This window comes from Sander vitreus, chromosome 17 (genome assembly GCF_031162955.1).
Source record: "Sander vitreus isolate 19-12246 chromosome 17, sanVit1, whole genome shotgun sequence".
In the NCBI taxonomy this organism is placed as follows: domain Eukaryota; kingdom Metazoa; phylum Chordata; class Actinopteri; order Perciformes; family Percidae; genus Sander; species Sander vitreus.
The window spans coordinates 16,285,146-16,309,954 of NC_135871.1; the positions used below are offsets into that span (position 1 = coordinate 16,285,146).

General features: G+C 40.9%; 1 protein-coding gene across 1 annotated transcript; it reads left to right on the plus strand.

The window, feature by feature from the left end:
• Positions 1–283: 283 nt before the first annotated feature.
• loxl4 (lysyl oxidase-like 4) lies at positions 284–24,809 on the plus strand. Its single transcript, XM_078272821.1, has 15 exons — positions 284–372; positions 1,470–1,808; positions 2,950–3,245; positions 3,329–3,543; positions 10,034–10,072; positions 10,361–10,574; positions 10,679–10,856; positions 15,315–15,469; positions 15,558–15,725; positions 16,129–16,291; positions 16,388–16,631; positions 17,693–17,808; positions 18,171–18,307; positions 21,654–21,765; positions 21,850–24,809. Exons 2-15 carry the CDS (start codon positions 1,490–1,492, stop codon positions 21,918–21,920), a joined length of 2,427 nt encoding a protein of 808 aa, XP_078128947.1. The 5' UTR covers positions 284–372; positions 1,470–1,489; the 3' UTR covers positions 21,921–24,809.

Sequence of the window (24,809 nt, forward strand, 5' to 3'; positions counted from 1 at the left end):
TGTCTGCCAAGAAACAGAATAAGTTAAAATGACAAATCCTCCATCAGTAAAGGGACCTCACTACTTTGATATTTTTAGATTTGAAAGGAAAAGTGTTGCAGCATTATGCATATAATTAGGCTGCAATCTAATAAACTAGTTTTACATTTTAGCACTTGAAATCCGTCAACATTTCTATGTAAGAGAAAGATACCTAGAGTGAAAGAGAGCACAGAAGGAGTGAGGGAGGGAGGGAGGCAGGGAGGGATATAGGGAGAAGGAGGGCAGAAGGGAGGATTGACTAAGGGGAGCATTTAGTAGACACACTCCTTCACTCAGTCACTCTCCCCTAGCCAGTGACGTCCACCACTGCAAACATTTTCTGCCTGTCAGGTGAGTGAACTTTCACCTTACCTTCTCCTTTTACATTTTGTCTTGGTAAAGAATGTTATTTTATTATCACTTGATTTATCAGTAATTGTCATTTATTGTTGTACTTCTTTTTAATACATAGCATCTGAGTGCAAGTGCAACAGGTGTTTTAAGGGTTGAGATGCTCTCTTGATTCTTTACTTTAACTAGATTCCTTTTCAAATATCAGTTATACTGCTGCCAAAAGTTCAAACATTTAAAGAAAATATTTGTTGTTTAAAATGTTTTTCTTACACTGAATTAAGCAGTAGTAACAAAAGATATACAGTAGAATATATATTGATACAACATACGTTATTATTGTCCCCCACTATGATTTACTGAGGCCAGTCTGCAGTCTGTTTGTTTGTTTGCTGTTGGCTTGTTCCTTTATAATTTTATCGTCAGTGTTTTTTGTGCTCAGTGTTGTTTCATGGCATGCAGTGATTTAATGTTTGTCTCCACCACTGCGTTCTTGTTTTGCTGTGACACTTGTTAACCTCCAGTTAAAACCTGCCTCATGTTTGTGTCTGGTTAGTTAGCCTTGGGGGATGTTTATTCACGTGAATTGTAATACAAAAGTGCATTGGTGTATCTCTAATTATATGCCTATGTTTTGGCTTGAGTAAGCGGTATTCATTTTATGTGTTTTGGCTTGCATTAAATCACTACAAAAATTGATGTTGCACCAGTAAGTTAAATCAAATTTGGGACTACAAAACACGTCTAGCTATGTCGGACTGTGAATAGATAAGGTAACTGTCTCAGCAGCACACCATTTCTTCTTCTGCCATTGAGACTACCTGAACTATTTTGTCCAGAGGAGGTCACCGTTGGCCCGTTTAATAACCAGGCTTCTCAGGTTCCCTATTGGCTGACTGTTTGACTTGAAGGGAATTAAGTTTTAAAATTATAGAATCATTTTAGAATTATAGATTTGAACTGACTGCTTAATTGACAAACCAGTTAAGACTCCACTGGTCAATTTACCAAAAATGAATAGAGTAACTTTCAACATCGTCTAATTAAACTAATGTAGAAGAAATGTAATCATGCAGTATTTCATCTTTTACCTGCAGGCCCCCTCCTCTCAGCCACGATGACCGGCACCCTCTGCTTGAGCTCCCTCCTCCTGCTGCTGCTGCTGCTGCCCCTCTCCTGTCCCGCTCGTGCTGAACCTCGGCGGACCACGTCCTCTCAGCGCAGGCTGGCTCGCGCACCAGCTGCCAAGGTGCGTTTGGCGGGCAACTTTGCGCGAGAACCGCACGAAGGGCGCGTGGAGGTGCTGCACAACAACACCTGGGGGACAGTCTGCGATGATGAAGTGGACATCAAGATGGCCAACGTGGTGTGCCGAGAGCTCGGTTTCCAGAGCGGTGTAACGTGGGCACACAGCGCTAAGTATGGAGAAGGAGCGGGTGAGAGCACTACCTGTACCAAATTACAGCCACTTTTGGTAGCGAGCCATTTTACTGAAGAAAGGTTAAATGTGACCATTTTCTCGAAAGCCAAAGCCATACTGACTGATTGTGAGTGATGAAACAAGCTATGATAGGCCTTTGACGTTGGGCGCCTGGGTAGCTCACCTGGTATACAGAGGCTTAGTCCTCGCCGCAGCGGCCGCGGGTTCGGCTTCGACCTGTGGCCCTTTGCTGCATGTCATTCCCCCTCTCTCTCCCCTTTCATGTCTAACCTGTCCTATCAACTAAAAGGCCTGAAAATGCCAAAAAAAAAAAGATTGGCCCTGGACATTTTGACATGTCATAGCAGGGAAACCACAGGTGCAATTAATGATATAAGGGCTGCAGTCCATTTTGCTTTACTAATTCAGAGCCAGCTGCCACTGTGTATGCTGGCTCACTGACAAGACTTACTGACACACTTAATTGGAACAGAGCCATCATTAATGGTATTAATTACACCTGTGCTTTTCCTGCCATGACAAGTCAAAATGGCTGATCCGAACAAGGCCCATTAAATTATCATTGTCACTTATTAGAAGATGTCTAAAACTTAGTGGCAGGCGGCCATATTGAACCAGTTTATTGCAACCTGTCTCCTGCAAAATGTCCATGTTACAGTGTGCTTACCCCACAACACACTAAATGTAAAGGTTCATGAAAAGACCACCAATTAAGACTAGCAACTAGCATCATAAAGTGACAAAGATAACTTGTTGTGGGATTGAAGTCTACATCTCATTAAGGTCGCCTGGCAGGCTGGCAGAGCAAATATATAGGCCAAAAAGGGCATTTGTTTTCGAATAATGACAGCATTCGCTTGCCAGAGTTGTGCAACACTTGCTATGGTTTATGGACATTCTTTACTGGTGCTTTTAACTCCAAATTAAAGAGAAGGTTAAGTGAGGTTCAAGGAGCAGGATCTACAGCGCCATGCCTTGTAAAATAATGTGTATCTCAACCCTAAACCTAAATCAGTGTTAGGTGTTTAGGAACTGATTTGGGCCCTTGTGTAGATGAAATGCACAGTATGTCTATTGAACAATCAATGAAACACAATGAATGAAGTAATTAATTGTTTATCCTTTCTATTCACAAGGCCCAATATGGATGGATAATGTGCGCTGTGATGGCTCAGAGAAGTCCTTGAAGGACTGTAAACACAACGGTTGGGGCGTGAATGACTGTAAACACTCTGAAGACTTAGGGGTGGTGTGCACCCCTGAGCGCAGGCTGGATCAAACAGCAATTAGAGGCTACACCACTGCCACCAGGCCCAATGGCAGCTCCGCACCTCAGTGGCAGGGCCCTGTGGCCATCCGCAGGCATCCAGGATATGGCTATTATGGAAACGGACATCAAGCTGAGATCCCCAGGTTTCAAAGACATCACCAGGTACAGCAGTTTACTTCTGATTAATTTCTGTGTTATTCTTAGATAGACATGTAACTGTTGATGTGATATGCATTTTTCCTAAGGCTCACAGTAAGGTGCAAATCGAGGAAGTCCGTCTTCGTCCCATCCTCATGGCTACCAAGAAGAAGAGCCTGATCACAGAGGGTGTGGTGGAAGTGAAGCATGCTGGGAGATGGAGGCAGGTTTGTGACCTGGGTTGGAGTCTCAACAGCAGCCTAGTTGTGTGTGGGATGCTCGGCTTTCCAGAGGCTACTCAGCACAATGTCAAAACATACAAGTGAGTATGAATCTTTCCTAGCTGCACTGACAGCAACACATTTCAACTTTATGAACTCAAGTTATTAGATTACATTACACTGGGCTGTTGACTGTAGAAAGGCAACATGCTATGCCATTCATCCCATTATTAAGTGAATAAAAACTCATCCTGAAGAATAAAAAACAACGGTGGCATCCTGTTTAGAGCCACTTCGAGTAAAGGTCTTTTGTTGGGCTTATCTTCCTCCCCCAGCCACTTCTGCCCTGTGTCCCCCTTTCCCCCTCCCTTCCTCAGCCTCAGGATGATGATAAAGGAATCCCTGTCCCCTCTCTACTGCCTTTTCTCTATACCTCTCCCAAGGCAAATCACCTCTGCTCACCTCATTGCCTCTCTCTCACACATGCTATCTTCAGCCTGCAGCTCTCAGACAAACAGCCCCACTTTAACTTTTAGATTCCCATGCTGAGGTGTAATATCACTGCTGATGTGCTTTAACTGTCCCATCGATACCATGTGTGGGACAGAGGTGGCTATTGGAAAGCGTGAAGTAAGTTGTCTTATTGGCAGGGCAGCCTCTGCAGGCTTGAGTCAGCCAGGCATTGCTTCACTTTTACATCCCACTTCAACAGCGTGTGTGTGTGTGTGTGTGTGTGTGTGTGTGTGTGTGTGTGTGTGTGTGTGTGTACTAGGGCTGGGTATCATTGGAAATTGTTTTGATACTGTTGTGCCAGTATAATACTTTAGCATTGGTACCAATTCCAAAACAATACCTCTTTCAATACGTTACTTCAGTGAACATAGAAATGTGTTTAACATGTATTTAACAAAACAAGCAAAACTTCTCAAATTCATTGGTGTTTAATTTGGCCTTTCCTGATCTTCGCTAAATAACGCATACTCTAAAATTAGAAAAAAATATGATTTAATCAGAAAATATCTCAAAGGATAATTTAACGACAATGACCAAGCATTCAGTTGGCACTTTTGGCACATTTTGGTCACTACTTAAAGGTTTGCTTTCATGCCAAGAGTTAAATGAGAAGATACCACTCTGTAAATGTATAGCTTGAGCCAGCAGCCATTAGCTTAGCATAGTATAAAGACTGGAAAGAGGAGGAAGCAGTAAGCCTGGCTCTGTCCAAATGTAACAAAATCCACCAACCACAACCTGTAATATCATTTTTTGTTTGTTTAATAAGTAAAACAAAAAAGCAACATTTTACAGGGGGTTTTGGTAGGCAGTTTTTTCATCTTTGAGCCAGGCTAGATGTTTCCTTTTGTTTCCAGTCTTTATGCTAAGCTAAGCTAGGCGGCTGCTGCTTCCAGCTACATTTTTGACTGACAGATGTGAGAGTGGTATCATTCTTCTTATCTCTCGTCAAGAAAGTGAATTTCCCAAAATATCAAACTATTCCTTTTCCAAAGTGTTAAGATTCAATACCCAGCCCCAGCATGTACACGTGCATACTCTCATTCAAACACTGTTCCAATGAGACATGTACTTAAATGCATTTTATTTAGGTGTCTCCTTTTTCCCCTTTTGACACTGATCTACATTTCCTCTCCTCCAGCTAAAAAAAGAACCCATTGACAGTGGTTTTTGGGAAGGTTCTGCTCCTAAACCACATGGACCACACATTTGAAGAGGATTACTCCATTGCTACTATAAGAATGAATAGTGTCTGACCATTTGCCGTCCTCAGAGTAAGGGGGACCCAGTTGGATCTGGTTCCTGGAGAGCTGCCGGCTCTAGGTGATTCACAGTTTAGCTATTCCTTCCCTCCCTTGGCCGGGGTTATTCTGACACAACTGGTGACAGACCGCAACATCTGCTCTGTACTGTAGATGTTAGATTCCTCTTTCTACTAAAAGGCTGTAACTGTTGAGGGGGTAACTAATTTGTTTTATAGACTTTTCAACCTTTTATTGACTTTACAAACATCCCTATGTGTGAGCACACTCACTCACTGAAAGTATTTCTGCATTGCCCTTGAACTAAGCTATCTCTGCTGAACTCTGTTATTGGGAACACACAGTGACGCTACAACTGGATTCTATTGTTGCAGGAGGAGCTGAGTCTGTACACCATCTGTACAGGATCATTTACCGGTATTAGAGTATAGCTTCCCCGCATTGCATGTGTGATGCTTTTCATGTCTCTCTTCGATTTTGCTATCGCAGCACATTTGCCACTTCATGCAAAAAATAGGAGATGAGAAGTACAATTAATAGTTGAGTGAGAAATTAGATGGGTATATTTGTATGGCTGCAACATAGGATTTTTGGCTGCTCACCAAGATGAGAGATATGGCAGAGGACAGAACTGCTGTAGCTTGAAGGGCTTGGACTGAAGCCTGCAGGGAATCTATCAGGATGTAGTTTTTTAATCTCCCTCTGAGGTAAAGAAACTTAAACAAAAGCACTCCATTGACTCTTTTAGTCTTTGACCTATGCCACATCAAAGTGGATAATACTGCTTATCCAACATATATGCTTCTAAATGTACAGTGACAAGTTTGGGCAGACGTATGCCATTATGTTGATTGTTTTATCGTGCATGTAAACTATAAGGCTCTGGCATGGAAGTGGTCGTGACTTGACACATCTAGGTCGGCCTGTCCTGGATTTCACCGGGTGTTTTTTCTGTAACCTCAGCTGCTATACTGGTCTGAACCACGATGATGTGTTTGTTTCCAAATCTGTACCGGTTCCCTCTCAATACGTGTTTTTGACTTCAAACTGGTTAAATGTGTACACATGGCTCAATGTCTTAACTGCCAATGACACATTATTTTGATAGTGATATACTCAAGTTGTTTTACAGTATTTGGTTTCCAGGATGAAACCATATTGTTATTGTATTGGGATGTTTATATACAACTGACAGTTAAAATCAGTACTTGAAATACAGGTAATGCTGTTTCAGCCTTTACTTATGGGTAATTGTAAGGATTGCCCTCTGACTGAAATTGCCACTGTAATTATAATTACTGCACAAAATGTGAGCAGAATCATGGAGAAATAATTGGATGGGAGACAATATGATGTTCAGTTTTCATGTAACATCTTCCATCTAAACGGTTGCCAGAAAGCTTAGGATTGTATTACATGGTTTGACCAAATTTAGCCAGTGACACTCCCCCTGTTTCTCCACCTTGTTCCAAGCCTCTCAATCCATTCTTAGAAATCCCGGACCATGCCATGTCTTACGACTCCCTGTGTCTCTTGGATGAGACTGAAGATGCTGTAATTACAGGTTGATCACAACCAAGGCTCTCCGGGGTTTCTGCTGAGAGTGAAAAAAAACACCCCCAATTATAGCTGTGTGTGAGAGAGAGTAAGACATAGTTGGCGAAGTAGGAAGAGAGTAACACGAGAAAGAAGAGATGGAGACAAAGTAAAGGAGCAGCAGTCAGACAAGCCAGATTTTCGCATGCTCGTGTGAAATATGTCCAATTACAGCTGGAGTTTGCAGCGGGGCCCGCTGTGTCAGCAGCTGTCTGTCTTCTTCTGTCACCGTAGTGATTTAGGGACTTAACCAGCATTTCATTTTTTAATTATGTTTCAGCTGAAATTTTCTTATGATGAGGGTATCATTTTCAGGCTTTTGTGTGACATTTGAAGTGACCGAGTCTGGCTTTCCTGTCTGATGTCTGTGTGATTTTCCTCAATGACCTCCTCTCTAATTTATTTTAGCATCTTTTAATTTCTGTATGCATGTCGTGGCTGTTTTTGTGATCTGGAACAGACTGGATGCCGACTTTCAAAACTGAGTTTAAGCATAGGGATTTTTATCACCTCACTCTGCATGAAAGTATTTAGCAACTATTTGACATGCAAGTTCCTTTAGATATTTAAAATAGGGCAAAAAAAAGGATAACGTCTTGATGTGTACTGCAAATAATATTTTCAAGCGTCTTAATGCCACCTAATGAGCGGAATCAGCATCCTGTAATCCATGGTTATATTAGCAACCTTATTTTTCGTATTATTGATTTTTTTCAAGCATAAAAAAAGAAACACTGAATTTGTTTTTAATATTACAACCAGAAGACCTAAAATAAAGCCAGTAAGCAGTGTAAGGGTGATAAAACCCAAACAGTTGTGTAATGCTCGTCTTTTAACAGGCGGGTGGGACTCCCTATCATTAGCCTCTGTTCTGTTGTTTGCTTTCTTAAGCAAGGCTGATGAATGCTATGGAGGTGGAAAACAAACTAACACTGAGTCTGTCTGTTCATTGCATCAGCACACAGCATGTAGTAAAATGCTGTCTTGCTGCTCATACTACCTATTACAATTACATTTATTTGTATAGACCTCATTGTTAATTATTTGATTTTATATATTCAAAAAGTGACGTTTATGCATTTTATCTCACTTGAATGAAGTTCAACATTAACAAACAGTGCTGTAATTCAGTCAAATTAAAGACCTGAAGGCTGAAGGTATCATTTATAGCCTGTGTGTGTAGTAGTCCTATTGGTTTCTGAAGAGGGAAAATGGTTAGCTGATTGGTTTGTGGTAAGGTCACAAACAAGTCACAGACATGCTTGTCTCATGGGAAAATGTATGTGTGTGTTAGTGTGTGTATGCTCCTCACTGTTTGTCCCTGATGACATGTTACTGCAAAGCCACATGGTAGACACATTTAGGATATTTTACAAGTGTAATTCAAGACACTGTAAAGAATAAGTGTTAAATTCTATACAATGTGTCAGTTGCAATTCACAGCCGGTCTCGTGACCTCACATACGGCTTTATTTAGAGCCCTTCACGTGATTTAAAATTAGGGGAATTTTCTGCCTCATCAAGTCAAATTTTTTATATAGCTTTGAAAGGTAGCAAGCAATGTTATTTAAGCTGCTGATATTTCATTTACAGATGTTCCTAATTTAAGCTCCTCAGAGCTGCATTTGTGTTTCAAATTGGCCTGAGAAAGACTTAAAGTCCATTTGAAGAGTGATGTTCAAAAATAGCATCTGTAATTTGCAAACACCTCTATTTGCTAAATGATTGCTGAAATGAAAGTACGCACTTTTTTCCCCTAACCATATGATAATGTTTTTTAGATCTCTTCTGTCCCATTGACTCCTTACAGCATCAGGAAACAGGTTGTTATGTGATTTTGGAAAGTGTTCAGTCAGCAGTCTATGACTTCACACAACCATACATAACATCATGTCAAAGACAATGCTTCTCTTGAGTCCAACATCCTCAGTTTTTTTGTTTTACCTTTACGGGAATGTTTAAAGTTAAAATATTTATCTACCTGTGCTTTTATACAAATATTCTTAGACATGTTTGTTTCTATAAAAGGGAATGCCACTATAACCCACATTGGAGTATTTTCTAATTACTTTTTTTTTTACTGTGTCAGTAGCCACCAAAAATGGAAAACCATTTAAGCCTCTCACACTTGTGATGCCATGCTGATATACAGCTCTACAGAGATTAAACTTGAAAAGATGTGTTTGCTTTGCTGTACAAGGTATTTAATGAAAACTACACCTATCCAGCTCATTAATGAACCACGATGAATGCCAGTTGTGTGGTCACATTTTTTTAGCCCAGTAAATGGGATACATATTCTGGATAATTTGTGGACAATATGGCAGCTATGGATCAGGAGTTAGAGTGGCTGCCATCTAAATGTGAGCGTGAATGTGTGAACGACCCTCTGTGATCAGCATTTTGGATTAATGTGCTTTATAATGTCTATGTCTATTTTTTTATATTGTTGCTATCACAATGTCGAAAAATCAGCGGCTAAACTTCGTTACTGCAATATTCACGTCATTTGGACGACGCTTTACGTTACGTTTGGCCATATCACCCAGCCCTTGGCTGTAGCGTGTATATCTCTGAGTGTTTTAGTGTAATTGATGTGAATGTCTGTGATGGTGCATGCACTTTGCAGTGGTTTGAGGCTGTCCTGGCATGGTCTGTGACTGTGGCATGTCTGCTCTGCGTGTCTGCCAAGAGAACAGAAGGCTTTCCTCACCACTGCTCTCCCGAGTCAGCCAGCCTACTTGGTGCATAAATCTCTATTTGGCTCTGGCATTTCTCGGACGTGCAGCGTACTGCCAGAGTTTTTGTTTGTATATCGTGCTTGGTCAAACCCTGTTTTCCCAGAAATGTTGTACATCACTGATGTTGAATGTCATGATTTTTTGAACAAAATGTGGCTTTGGAGGTTAACGACATAGTTCAAAATATTTTGTATTTTCTTTTTATCCGTTTATAGTTCTTACATTCTGTAGTTATGTACAAATCTCGTCGGTGTATACGTGTTTGTGCTGCTACTCGCTGTGGCAGAAATCCCTCCTGTGTGGCCAGGTTACATATAAAACAAACAGCAGATGCTACAGTATATCCTACAGTCACTTCCTCTTTGCATGAGAAATTGGTGACCTAGGTCACCTCACAGGGTGTTATGTCTATGTGTTGGTAACCTCAGCAAATATACAGATATGAAAGAACTAACATCTGTTCTTTGGTTCTTTTACAGGAAAATATGGGATACCAAGGTTGCAGATCCTTCTACAAGGTAATAAAAGGACCATTCCTCATGTTTCTCAGCTTTATTTGATCTCACTCATTGGATCTCTCTGAGATACTGGAAGACCTAATGAGTTGAACTTCATTTAAAAGGCTCTGAAAACCCTTTTCTCAATTAGCTTCTTACTATGAATGATGGGGTCCTACAAGAACACAACATTTTGTGCATCAGTCTTTTTATTCATATGTAATGTTATTGAGAAATACTAAAGATTTAAAATGAAGTTGCCAAGGGGCTTAAAGAATTTATGACCAAAACATGTCCTCTTTTATCTAGATTGAGCATCATGTCAAAGAAGAAGGGATTCTGGGTAGAAAAAATTCACTGTCTGGGCACTGAGAACAGCCTTTCAGAGTGCCATTCTAAGCTGTCAATCCCCCGTAGTCCCACTCCATGTAAGAATGGGAGACATGCAGTGGTCAAGTGTGTGCCAGGACCTCAGTTTGCTCGCATCTCCTCAGGAAGACCCCAAGCCCCCTATCCAGTTGTGGTAAGATGAATACAGTTACGCCTACACTGGCACAATCATACATTGTGTTTATGAACTGCACATAAGCGTAAACTGAGTTATATTTCCATCGCTGCCATGCACAGCCTGTGCGTCTGAAGGCTGGCCCCAGGCTTGGTGAGGGTCGTGTGGAGGTGCTCCGAGACGGAAAATGGGGGACCATCGTGGACCACATGTGGGATAGACCTGCAGCCAGTGTGGTGTGCAGAGAACTGGGCTTTGGTTCTGCCAAGGATGCCCTGCATGGAGCCTTTATGGGTCAAGGTGAGAGAGAGAACTTCTGTTGCTCAAAGCAAAGGCTTTCACATAACATAGACTGGAAATTCTGGAAAACTCTACATTTATTGTTGTTGTTGTAAGTCTGCAATTTGGATGTTTGAATGTGTTTATCATGCGTCATGGTATTCCAGGGAAGGTAGGGAGGTTTTTGCAGTCTTTTGCTTATCTTAGACGCCGCACCCGTCTGCCCTGACTGATCAGATAATGCATGGGCATGTGTGTTTTTCTGTCTGGTACCTTGTGAAGCTGCAATGGTGTTGATTGTAGTATCTCCAGCTGTGATTAAATGAGTCCTATGCCAGGACTACCAGCTGCCCTAACACTGTGCACATGTGCGCACACACACACACACACAAAATGTAAGACTACAAGCCATGGTGGTTTACGTTGGCATTTGGTAACTAAAGCCACAGAAATAATCTTGCTAGCTTCAAGCACGGTTTTCATTCACTCACTGTGCTGTGGTCTTTTTTCTTCGTTTTCTATTTTACAGCTTTTGTGATGCACAGATTCAGTCTCTATCCAGCTGCACGAGTGGTGTCCCCACCCTTACGAGATGTGAGAATGACTTCCCCATACCACAGGCTAGGGTCTAGTCTCTAATCGTGCTGATCGAGATGAAATGTGGGATGAAAGTCTGCTGGTTTAGCTGTTTAGTTGATCATACATATATTTTTGTATATGTTGGATTAGTCCCATTTACCTTTTAACCTCTTAAATTGTGTTTTCTGTAGATGATATAATGTATGCTACCTTTCTTTTTGATGAGTCTAACAGAATTAAAACTGGTTTAGTTGGCTCCTCTAAGGATACTTATATTGCACCAGGCCTCCCACCCCTTGTCGTCTGGTTTCAATCACCACTTTTAGTCGTTAGGCCGGAATTCAGGTTCATCGTAGTTCCAGCAGTCTGAGGCAGAGGTTCATCGTCAGGAGTGGCCTAAAAGCTTTACATTTTTTACCTAAAATAGGTTTCCCTGATCTAACCATGAAGCTACATTTGTGTATGTGCAAATGCTGACATGTGTATCTCGCATGGTTGTGTGTATGTAATTATAATATTAAGATTATAATCTGATTTGACAAATGGCAGGTTTACTCTCTACTATTAACTCATATTACTCCTGTCTCGCTCCTGGAAATGCAGGTTTCCTATTCCATGTTTCCTGAGTTGGTGATTCACTCTCTCACACCCTAAGGAGCAGGCAGTGCTCCGACTGTTTGGTATTTTCTTGAACTTGAAATTGGCTTTGTCCGTCTGTGGTATTTTGGTGCCCATCTTATCTATAAACACATTTATCTATACATTATTATGAGTGATTTTTACAGTATCTGTTTATACTCTATGAAAAGCTTCTCTTTCAGTTCATTAAATCCCTGCAGCCATATGAAGGAATCAAGACGGATATGTTGATTGTGGTGGATTTGTAGTGCTGTACAATATGGTTTCCTGGAGAGGCGTTTGTTGAGCTATTGTCATCATGTGTTTTAGAGCGATGAGACCAGTGGTATGACTGGCTGAGATTGTATTTAATAATCACCAGACCCTCTGATCTATACTCACCCTCACCCAGCACATACATGAACCAAAATAGCAGGTGTGCTTGGAGCTACAGGCTTTACGTCTAAGACTACTGGTTTGCATTTGTCGTTGTGCTTGCGCAATTGAAATAGGCCAATAAACACACATACATATACGTACATACTCTCTTTTCTCTCAGACACCCGCACATGTGCACGCACGCACACGCACACACACACACACACACACACACACACACACACACACACACACACACACACACACACACACACACAGTATGACATACACAGGATGATTGGACTTCAAAGTCCTCTCACAGCTTTCTTTCTATAACATGTAGCCTGTTTTTACTGTACATTTCACTGTGACATATCATTTTTCATGTGCTTGAAGGCCACATAAACACATGACTATATCTCATTGGAAAAGGCCTAAATAAGACTCTTTGATAGAAAAAACCCTCACTGTGAAATACTTCCTAAAAGAGTGAATTGTTAAAATATACTGTAGTTTTGTCCAAATGATTAAGTTGTGGATACAATTCATTTCTCTGTAAAATAATTGTATCTCAAAAAGAATTAACACTTTGAGATAGATACATACAATACATTCTTCATATCACACAATGCATTACATACAAATACACTTGTTTTCTGTCAGGAAGTAAATCTCTTCTATCCAATCTTTCAATCAGCAGTCTGTAGCAACAAGTTCCCCCAGGAGAGGGTTGGAGTATTTATGCTGATCAAATGTGACAATGTGATAAAGCTGGGGTCGACAGTTTGCCAGTCAGAGATTCTGGCTTCAAATGTGGTCTCACTTATCAGATTTGTTAAACACTTGCTTGCACATAAGCACTTACCTGTGGTATACAGGTGGTATACAGGCAGACACACAAGCACAGAGTATCCCCCTCGGGGATAAGTGAAGTTGTCACATTGTAACTAGTTAACCAGCTTTGAAATTATGCTGACAGAGGAAAAGGAAACATTATTTTGATGCTGGTTGGCTTCTACCATCTAAAAGTTCACATGCTGGCAGATCTAACTTACATGATTTTAGCTCTTGGCTAAGAAACAGATTTAACTGGTGACAGAAAGTTTTTGTTAGAGGCATAGAAAGAGACGTTTCATGGAAAGAAAAACTACACACACTACATTAATGTGCCTAAAACAGTACAATTACAGAGAGGAAAAGAAAAGGGTTTCCCTTGCAACCACTAACCAACTATTTATGCTATTCTCAACAAGAATGTGGCCAATGTTATGCTGTTTCCATCCCCTTAAATCCATTTTCTAATCTGTCCAAATTATCTGTGGCATCTGCCAATTCTAATTATATGGTAATTAAGCTAAATCTGTTTATTGTAAATATTAAAATTAAGCTACCACATTTATATTTTGCCTGAATGTTTCTCTCATAGCTATATCTGCTGTCAATGTGAAATTGATGTCAGGGAGAATGAAAGTGAAGAAAATATTCTTAGCTCTGTTCAACCCTCTAACTCCCATCATCATTACATTTACGTATCATAACCATTAGTGAGTTAAAATACAGGGACAAGGTTTTGATTTCCTTTCTTGACCAACATTTAAGTTTTATTTCTTTCTTCTGATCATTTGCGCAACAATTACAGAGAAGCATTGGCAATGAGAAGTTTAGGCCTCAGGCACCCTCCAACCATGCTCATATATAAAAAAAAAGATAATCACGCTAGTCAAAGCAAAAACTGAATCAAAGACATTGTTATTTTACTGTGTTATTTTGCCCGTGAAGTACATATACATATAGAGTACTATATGTACATAAGGGAATAAAACACCCTGACTGCCTGTGTGTACATGTACATGTATGTGTGCATGTAAAGTGTGTGTGGCCAGTTTCTTGGATTTTATTTCGAGTTTTCGTGGATTTCCGAAACTAAGGTTTAAATACAGTATGTCACAGTTCATTTTGAGGATCCCATGACTGGGCCCCGTGTTTGTCTTGATAACTTAAACAGTGGGAGTTTGGATCTAGCTTGTGGCCTTTACCATGCAGATAGAGGCGGAAGTGGTTTAGATGTGTCTTTTTTATACATATGAACCCACACATGGTGACCAGTATGAAAGCAGGCCTACAATCTACCAAAACCAACACAGAGACACATTGGGTTAGGCTGCAATCTGGTCCCTACCATTTCAGTCATCTTCTTTCTCGCCCTTTGGTTTTTCTCTTTTTCCCCCGGTTTCTGTGGTTTTGGTTGTTTATTTCACTGCTGCCTCATTTCAAAGTTTGCAGTTTGTGCCTTTTGTTTTAAGAAAACACTGAAGCCATAGTTTGTTCTGTGTTTTCATAATATACAGCCATCATTATGAAAGCAGCTGTTTGCTTTCACAAAATCTTTAAGATTTTTTTGTCCACCATGTTCTATGTTGTTTAGAGATTATCTGGTTAAAAACGACAAATGAATGCTAGTGAAAGTCTTTTATTTTGTTGTCACAGCTTTGGCCTTGTTTCCTCACCCAGGGTGGTGGACTACACACAATGTTATTGTTGTTGTGCCTGAAGCAACAGAATGGTGGTAATGAGGTGTGACAGATCCCTAAAGTAGATGTTGGTGCTGCTTGGCTTGCCGGAGCATTTTATCACGACAGATAGGAACTTTTCATTGTTGGTTTAAAGCTAAAATAGAGAAAGCCCATTCATGTGAAAGGAATACAGAGCCTTGCATGTGTGTGTGTGCTAGTTTGCATGGTAAAGTCTGCTCATGCCTTTGTGTCTACATTGGGTGGCCCCAAACAAGGCACAAGAAATATTGCCCTTCAGTTATGTCCATGCTCTTCTGCCTACCGTACTTCACTGCTTTGTTTTTGTCAGCATAGTCTTTGAATCTACCTCATGTCCTCCTCCTATTTTCAGGTACAGGACCTATCCATATGAACAGTGTCCAGTGTATGGGGTCAGAGCGCTCCATCCTAGACTGCTACTTTCAGGAAGTCCAACCGTGGACATTCAAACACAGCCAGGATGCCTCAGTACGCTGTAATGTCCCAAAGACCGGAATGGAGAACACGGTATGAAAATCATCACAAGACATATACTTATCAGCTTTCACTGATAAAGCGTCACCCATTTAATCCCTTTAATCTAATGGATTTTCAGGTACGACTTGTTGGTGGTAGAGTCCCATCAGAAGGCCGTGTGGAAGTGTTGATGGAGGTTGGAGGTCGTAAGCGTTGGGGCTCTGTCTGTAGTGAGAACTGGGGCATCAACGAGGCCATGGTGTTATGCAGACAGCTCGGCCTGGGCTTCGCTGCCAGTGCTCATCAGGTACATAACAACCTTCCTGACCAACACTACATCCATATCTGACGAGGTGGCAGCAGTTGTAGTGCAAGTTTTGTTGAAGTCTGATTATCAGTGTCTAAAATGATGGGCATGATGTCCTGAATGAACAAACAATGTAACAATCCCATCTCTAAAGCAATTAGTCAGTGTTCAGAGGCATCATTCCTCCAAGATTTTTCAAAATCCTATCAGCAGTGTCTGAGTTATTGATGAATAACAAACAAACAAACAGATGTTTAAACAAATGAACCCATGGAGGCGAATCCATATTCACAGACCCTGTATTCACAGTGGTGGACAATGAGCTATGATACTGCTTATTGATAGGAAACCTGACAAGCTTTCTATGTCCTGCGACCCCACCCCCACGCCCTTCCTTTGCCAGGAGACCTGGTACTGGCCCGGTGACCCAAATGCAGCTGATGTGATTCTCAGTGGAACTCACTGTGTGGGCACAGAATTTTCAATTCAACAATGTCGCCGCAACAACCATGTCCATTGTCCTCGAGGAGGTGGAACTAAGGCAGCTGGGGTCAGCTGTTCAGACAGTAGGTCGAGCCGTCTTCCTGTAGCTCTCACTCTTCTTCACTGGTTCTAAATCTGGTTGAATCCTAACAAAACCTCTCACGTCTGACCTGCTTCAGCGGCACCTGACCTCGTTCTGGATGCCCAGCTGGTCCAGGAGACAGCCTACCTGGAAGACCGACCCCTCCACCTGCTGACCTGTGCCAATGAGGAGAACTGTCTGTCCTCGTCTGCTGCCAGGATGAATTGGCCTTATGGCCACCGACGCTTGCTGCGCTTTTCCTCCCGCATCATGAACATGGGACGGTCCGATTTCAGACCCAAAGCAACAAGAGAGAGCTGGACATGGCACCAGTGTCACAGGTAGAGCATCTCTGAGTAGTTTATTGAGGGGTTACATTGTTTAGGTTATTAAAATGTAAATAACTGTTTAAATACTTACTATATGTGGGATGTTGTGGTTGCCCTTGTGGTAAGTGTTTTTTTTGGGAAACCGTGGCTTAGAGTGTCCTGGATACTGGTGGGGTGTGGTTTTTAGAGGCTGTCAAAAATATTTTGATAAACACCTGTTCCTCTTACAAAATTGCTTTTATGTGCAATATGATATAGCTTCCTCCATGTTAAGTTATTTGAGTTATATTTAATTTAATTGCATTCAAATTGCTACCAGAAAAGAAAACATACTGAAGTGTGATCTCTGTACCAATACACACATGGTTTGACAAGGTGGCTGCAGGTAGCATGCAACCTGGGCATTAAACACAAGAGCCTTTGTCCTCCACTGGGCCTCAGCAGCATTTTGTCTGTTAGTTGTAAATAGACAAAATATTATCCTCAGGTCTGCTCTTAACAAATTCCACTCTACATCTCACTTTGCTCCCCTCAGTGAGTTAGTTTCTTGTCAGATGACGAGGGCACTTTCAGGCCTGTCGTCATGAGAGAAGAAGGAGCCATTTGAAGCTCACAGTGTTGGCTGTGTGACATGTGTCCCAGTAAGTTACGGGTGGCCTGAAACAGTGTTGTCATCTCTCCAGATTCATTAGCTGCCCTGCAGCACGTGTCTGTGGAAATGAGGGCTGAACCAATCCAGTCAGCACAGGTCGGGTGTAATACAAAGGACAGGGTAGCCCATGCACGGTCAGGTCCATTTCAGTTTGTTACAACAACATATTAGAGCTATGGATGTGTGTTTCAAAGCCCTCCATTCACTCAGAATGAGTAAACAGCTCAACCAAGCTGTTGCTAAAACAAGCTTCTGTGAGAGGTGTTACGGTGACACCCACACTCATGTTCAAGCAGTGAGGTCATTAGGCTACAAGCCATAGGGAGCCAGTGTTCAGTTAGCGTAAATACACACACTCATAGATGTACAGACACACACACATATACACTCTCACCTGGACTTTCCTTTTCTGTTGTCACAGGCACTACCACAGTATCGAGGTGTTCACACATTACGACCTGCTGACTCTGAATGGCACGAGGGTTGCAGAGGGACACAAGGCCAGTTTCTGTTTAGAGGACACGTATTGCCCTGATGGTAATGTTCACTACTATTTATGAGTCCCAGTAAAATTCTCTTCCCCATTAGTGACAGGAAATTAATATCAATATTTCAGCTACAGCTATTTACATTTTTACTTTGTGGTTAATGTGTTAGATCACTGCTGTTGTTGTTTGTTCACTCTCCATTTACTTATTATATCATGGATGAAATAGCTCAAATGAAAAACAGTTCACATGTAGTCTGATGCAATTCATGAAGCTAAAGGCTCTTAAAAATAACAGGGAGTGCCAAGCATTAAATGAGCTTCTATGTTGTGATTGATAATGCTGTGTGTGTGTGTGTGTGTGTGTGTGTGTGTGTGTGTGTGTGTGTGTGTGTGTGTGTGTGTGTGTTAGGACTCCAGAAGCGGTTCTCCTGCTATAACATGGGTGATCAGGGTATCTCTGTGGGCTGCTGGGATACATATCGCCACGATATCGATTGTCAGTGGATTGACGTGACAGATGTACGGCCTGGAGACTACATCTTCCAGGTCAGAAGTCATTTTATACTTCTCCCCTTTTGCACACCATTAACTTTTTGGGAAATATGCTCATTTTGTTGTCTTGCCAAGAGTTGGATGAGGAGATCTATGCCACTCTTATGTCTGTACGGTATATGAAGCTACTGCCAGAAGCCAGTTAGCTCAGCTTAGTACGACCAACAACTTCTTAGCAGCTTACAGTAGGTGCAATAAGGAGTCTTGAGTCCTGTCTTCTGGAGTCTCCACTGGTTACTCCAACTGCACCCAGAAATCAAGTCAAGAAATAGTCTGACACATAACCCTGTGTAAAACCATGATGTAACGTCTTTACACTTGTGTTTTTGTACAGATTAATAGTGCGTTCCATGTATTCCCGGAAGTCAGATTTTTCAAGGTCAAAGTCGGAAACATGCCCCCTGACTTTGGATTTCCGAGTTCGGATCTTGGACAGCCCCACAGTAGCCCGAGCTAAAAATCCAACATGGCGTGCATCAACAGTAGTGAAAGCTGTAGTAACATGCAGTTATTAGCACTTCTGTCTTATTTGTGTCTCACAGAAAATGAGCCGAACTGGTGAACAGCGGTACTGCTGGCTCCAGAGACGGATAAGCTAGCTAGCTAACCAGCCAGCCCTAACATTAGCTTATCTATTTTCGGAGGAGCTGCCCTTAGCTCTCCTCCCAGCGAAGTAGTCTGCTTGCGGCAGACTTAAGGTGACTACACACCAAGCTGATAATCGTCCTTCAGACAGTCTGACGAGGTCAGTGACTCAAATCTGTTCGGTGTGTTCCGTGCCGTCGTCCATCCGAGGGGCCGTCGGCCTTCATTTTGGCCGATTTCACATGTATAATCGGTGGGGCAGGCACTGCCGGCAGTCGGACTCAAATGACCCATCTGATTGGTAGAGTGCTAACCCGGAAACGGGGAGCGGAATGAGCGTGACTAGAGTCTCTCAAAATTTGACAAAAATCTTTTAAACTGACATTTGTTGATCTGAAATGAAGACAAATTCAGCAACTGTATGGCCTATTTCTCGCTTAAAATGTTTTCAGAAACACGTTTCAGTGAACTATTTTAGTACAATATGAGATCGTATTCTGAACAAGCCGCCATGACAGTCTGTCTTTGAATTTCCGGAGAAATAAGACCCATGTGACGCGTTCGTCCAATCAGCTGCCGGTTTTCATTTTATTTGAAATTGAATATACAATAAATATATAAGATATTTCCCAAATGATTATTTTATTTATTATGCTAGTTAATGAGAAAGAGGTTCACAGCATCTAAAGGTGGACTTCCTCATGATTGGTTGGGGTTTCTGTCTATTTCAGTAAAACCTCTCAACCTCCCTCATCACAGTCATCACCTCAACTATTCCTCTGCCTGTCATTACTTTGAGTTAGGTCAATCAGTCGAGTCATTGTGGCTACTAGCCTAAAACACATCAAGGACTCCATCTCCTATTATGCTCCATTTCCAGTTCAGACTACTGATCCCACCATGTACGCAGCAGTCCTCAGATCTCATGCTGCCAAGCTGTGGCAGATTGGTTATAGTGTAACTGTCTGATAATTACTGCTGTCACCCAGTTTGTCTGATAGGTCACTCTCAATCTTTGTAATTATACTTCTCTACTCTCTGTTGAAGATGGATTTATTTAATTTACTTGTAATAGATGTGACACACACATATATATATATATATATATATATATATATATATAAACGCATGTGCTGACTGAATGTAATTTAAGCATGTTGAGCGAGGTATAATTATAAAGTGGAACATTGCTACAGCACAATGTGGATGCAGAAAGAAGGAATGAATGAGAGAGGACAGGAATGAAGTGGAGATAAATAGGAGAAAGAAATTGGCAGAACTACTTGAGGTGAAAAGATAAGGGTCATTTGAGAAGAAAAATCCCTAAGGGTGCATAACCAAATTTAACTGAGAAGAACAAGAGGGAAAAAAGAGGAAAGTAAGCCAAGCAGGGAGCAGTTATTCACCAAGGCTGCAGAATTGGAAATATACTGTACAAATATATTTTACAGCAGCTCTCCTTCTCGTGACTCTGTTCGTTCATTTATCTACTAAATTGCAGATGATGCCTGACTTTTCTGATCCTGGGCTTTACAGATAAATTCAGCAGGCCTACCCTTGAACCACCCACTGCTAATGAAACACACCAATTACCCAAATTAACTATTGCATCTCTTTAGTTAAACAGCTAGTCCCCCCCTTCCACTAGAAACGGCTAATTTGCCACCAAAGATTTCCTCCTGCCCTGTTTTTATTTGTATTGCCACTTTCTCAGTGAGCAACATATTCTGCCACTGAACCGGCCCTCTTCAAAAGCCTCGTACACTCTGGTCCAACACTGTAATTTACCCTGAAAAATTAAGAGACAGCTTTTCTGCATTGACAAGTTTTTTTTTAAGTTTTCTGCCTTTTTTTAGTGTAGTTTGCCTTCATTCTCCCTGTAGCTGTTAGTAACATGTACTTAAAGTGGGTGTAACAGTTTACAGAGCAGCTATTAGAGTAAATTACTTCTCAGTATTATCACCCAACCAGATTAAGAGAATGGTTGTATCAGCAGTTATGGAGCTGCTCTGCAAATTACAGACTATTAGTACAGTGTATGGCAGCACTGAGTAAGACCGATTTCAGACATATAAACATGCTTATGCATAACTACTCTATTGCAACAGACTTCAATTTCAGGCTACTTCCGTCCTCATTATTGCATACCTATGTTGGTGTGAGGAGCAACCACATTCCATGAACCTCTTATGCAGCTCTTCATGTTTTATGTGGGCAGATGTGTCTTTGTTACATGTTTTCATACAAGTTATAAAGTATTTTTACGATGAGCTTTTTTACATCCAGCTGCTCTTTATTTCAAATGGCTTTCTCAGTGTGTAGTGAGAGGAGACGTATTCCTTGTTCGATCATGTGCCTGGCCAGCTGGAGATACAGTACTAGATGAAAATGAGAATTCAATTCTCCCTGTTTCTTCATAAATGTTTGTTGCAATGATAAAATGTGCAGCTACAAGTCATAAGGTCAGAAACATTGTGACATTGAATTATCGTTGTAATAGTGTTTTTATATATATATATAATTTTTTTTGGGGGGGTGGGGGGCTTTTATGGCCTTTAATTGATAGGGTAGCTTGAAGACAGGAAAGGGTAGAGAGAGGGGGAACAACATGCAGCAAAGGGCGGCGGGTCGGATTCAAACCCTGGCCGCGGGTCAGGCTCAGCCTGCATGGGGCGCACACTCTACTGGGTGAGCTAGAGGTCACCTGGTGATATTGTTGTTAACATAGGTTTTGTATGATTGTGTTGTTTTGCAGGTGGAAATCAACCCCTCAATGGACATGGCTGAGTCTGACTTTATGAACAATGTCATGAGATGTCGGTGCAAATATGATGGCCACAGAGCTTACATGTATGGATGTCATGCAGGTGAGGACAGACAGCCCTCCTCTCTCTCACTTCATCTTTATTTCTCCTCTTTGTCACTGATAGTTATATTCTTTTCCATAATAGGTGATGCATACAGTGCAGAGATTGAGGACCTGTTTGAGCACCAGAGGCAAATCACCAACAACTCTGTGTAGCCCATCCTAGGGCCCAGTGCGAAGGCCTTCCAGTGGGACCCAGAGACTACTCAGGGTGGGCTGAGGTAGATGGCCCCAGGCCCTTGGGACCTTAGGACCCACAATAACAGACAACAACAATGGTGCCTGTTCACCTCCTTGGCAGATGTGGATAAAATATTGTTAAGCGCATCATATTACAGCAGCGACCATTGCAGAGACTCTATTGACAACAAGAGTGGAACAGGTGCCAAACGGCTCAACATGTTTTTTACTGTAGGAAAGTAAGAAGATATTGGATATTCAAACTATACAGATTTTTGTGAATGTGGACGACTAGTAACTTAAATTAGTTATTCAAAATGTGTACGTATGAAAGACCTTAATGTCGCTATAACTAATCTGTCACAAAGGCAACAGGGAGGCCTGTGCTGTTGGGAAATCTCATTCCCAATTTAGAAGCTATGAAAATCTGAGAAAAAATAATAATATTGTGAGTTTGTATAATTTCTGTTGCAAAAGGCCAATTTAATGCACTTGTAGCATAAGTACTAACATTTGCTCTCTTGGCATTCATTTTACCCAAATTCTTTACTTTAATTTTGTAACTGTTGCGCCTTTACATAACCTTACTATGTTTCAGGTGAACAGTGTTTTTGGGTAGTTTTCTTCCACAGTTAATTAGGTATTTTAACATTGCTTTGGTTTTAACAAGATCATTGTTTTATAAAAGTGTAGTCGTGCTACAAGGTTTTGCTTCTCATCTAGAATAGGTAAGAAGAGGTCACATGATTTTTTATGGAACAAAGCACTTTATCTTTTAGACAGCAGTATTCTAGTTTTGCCCCAATACTTGTTTTTTATTAGCCACCAAATTGACTTCTTAGGGTGTTTATCTAAAAAACACTTTATTGTGTTTTACATTTCAGAAAGTTGCAAAGACACTCCCACACACTGTCTAACTTACTAAATAGCTGGCAACGTTTCAGTACTAGAACTTCCTCAGGCTGAGGGAGATCTAATACCAAAACGTGTTTAATAGTTGGCAACGTCAGCTATTAAATTTAATTTGGTAAGTTAGACAGTGTGCGGGAGTTTCTTTGCAACTTTTGACCTACTCATCCCTCTCCGACCTACCTGTCTCACGTTATAGATGTGTGAAGTATTTTTCTGTTCTACATTTCAGAAAGTGAAATATAAGGTTTGTGTTTAGTTTTCATATGCAATATGCTATTTATGCTGTAACTTTATTTATTCATGGTTTCACACATACACAGCATGCTCAGTAAAGAGTTTTTTTTAGCCAGCGCTTAATTAACAATGCTGAATACTTTTTGGTTTTGTTTCTGTTAATTAACCAGGGAGGAAAAATTATTTCATACAGGACATAGTATTAGAACTTTCCCATGATGCAGATAAATCATGTCTTATTTATTTTATTTTAGTTATTAAAACAACTGTACAGCTTTTTCTTTTCCAGCCTCTCTGATGGAAGGGACAAAACCACAGTATTGTGGCAGGCAGGCAGGGAGGCTGGGTTTTGAGAGCATATAAAAAAAACCTTTTAATTACATCTGTTTGGGTTAGACATAAGGTTATGCTTAAGGTTAGGGCTATAGCATGTGCTTTATAAAGAAAAACTATTTATATAAGTTGTTATATATGGAATCACGGAAAGAGCGAGAATCTGGATTTTCACCTTGACACAAAGTACAAGAAAGATTCTGAGTTTCTGAGAGATTTAGTAAGGGAGATGGTGATTGAAAGAAAGATTGAGTAAGAATGACAGAAAGAGAGAAAGGGGTGAAGTTTGGAGAAAGACTTATGCAGACATGCAGTTTTTAATACCAGAGCTGTCTTTTCGTAGGCAGCCATAGAGAGACCACAAGCTGGCATTTTCAGTTCCCCGACGAGAACAACATGTTTGTCTGGAAGAAAAAATAAATTCCTCAATTCACGCTTCAACTCAGTAAACAGTGGCCTTATTTTTACTAAAACAGGGCTGCTAAAATATACTGTTTCTCTCTATACTTTCTTTGCTAACATTTAGCTCCACACCAAACAATGATGCAACTTAATTTTCTTTACAGCATGGAACTTGTGTTAATCATGTTGTTTTACCCCAGTAATGTGTTTGATGTGTTTGGCTTGATTTCTTGGTGGTTAAATGGGTTAAGATGGTTTTCTAATGGCCAGTTTCCAGGACATGTTGTGGAAAGGACAAGTCACTCATAGAGACAACTGTAGACTTAATTTATTTAGCACATGGTCTTCTTCCTCACTGGAAGGCTTAGAAAGAATAGATAGCTTTTTAGAATAACTTTTGCACATCTGGTCAAACACATTCAGCCCTATTACTAAAAACTGTTGGGGATACAAATGTTAGAAGATAGACCTGAAAGTCTAAAATAAGTGTTTGCTGATTTGCTTTGCTATTGTTTTGTGCTTATATACAGTTGCTATTGACATAGTATGGTCTGTTCTGTGTGTTATTTAAAATGATATGCCATTCCATATCTTAAGTTGGTTCATATTCACCACTCTCATCAAATTACTGTGTTGTACCCATGCTATAGGCATAGCACTGGGACATTTCCATGGCCAGTTATGCTTTTATTTTGTTTTTAAAGCTGAGAGTGTGAGCTACATGGTGCTTATCTACAATCATATTTAGAGAAAGCTGTGCTCTCAGGGACTTTAACCTCATCTAAAGAGAAAAAATACTCTTTCATGTGATGTGATTTGGGTTGCTTTTAGCTGTGATGCATACACTCTTACAAAAAAGTAATCGGTACCCATATAAGTTAGGATAACTGTTGATAGACACTGGCTGAGTCAGGGGCAAATTTCAGTCCAAATCACAATCCATTTATTCATCATTACTGTGAATCAATAAAACTTCATCACATA

What these genes read in the sequence shown, in the direction of transcription:
- loxl4 (XM_078272821.1), top strand. Translation starts at nt 1,490, where the DNA reads ATGACCGGCACCCTCTGCTTGAGCTCCCTCCTCCTGCTGCTGCTGCTG. An exon ending in CACAATGTCAAAACATACAA is followed by an intron (nt 3,544 to 10,033) that starts GTGAGTATGAAT and finishes GTTCTTTTACAG; the next exon opens with GAAAATATGGGATACCAAGG. An exon ending in CTGGAGACTACATCTTCCAG is followed by an intron (nt 18,308 to 21,653) that starts GTCAGAAGTCAT and finishes GTTGTTTTGCAG; the next exon opens with GTGGAAATCAACCCCTCAAT.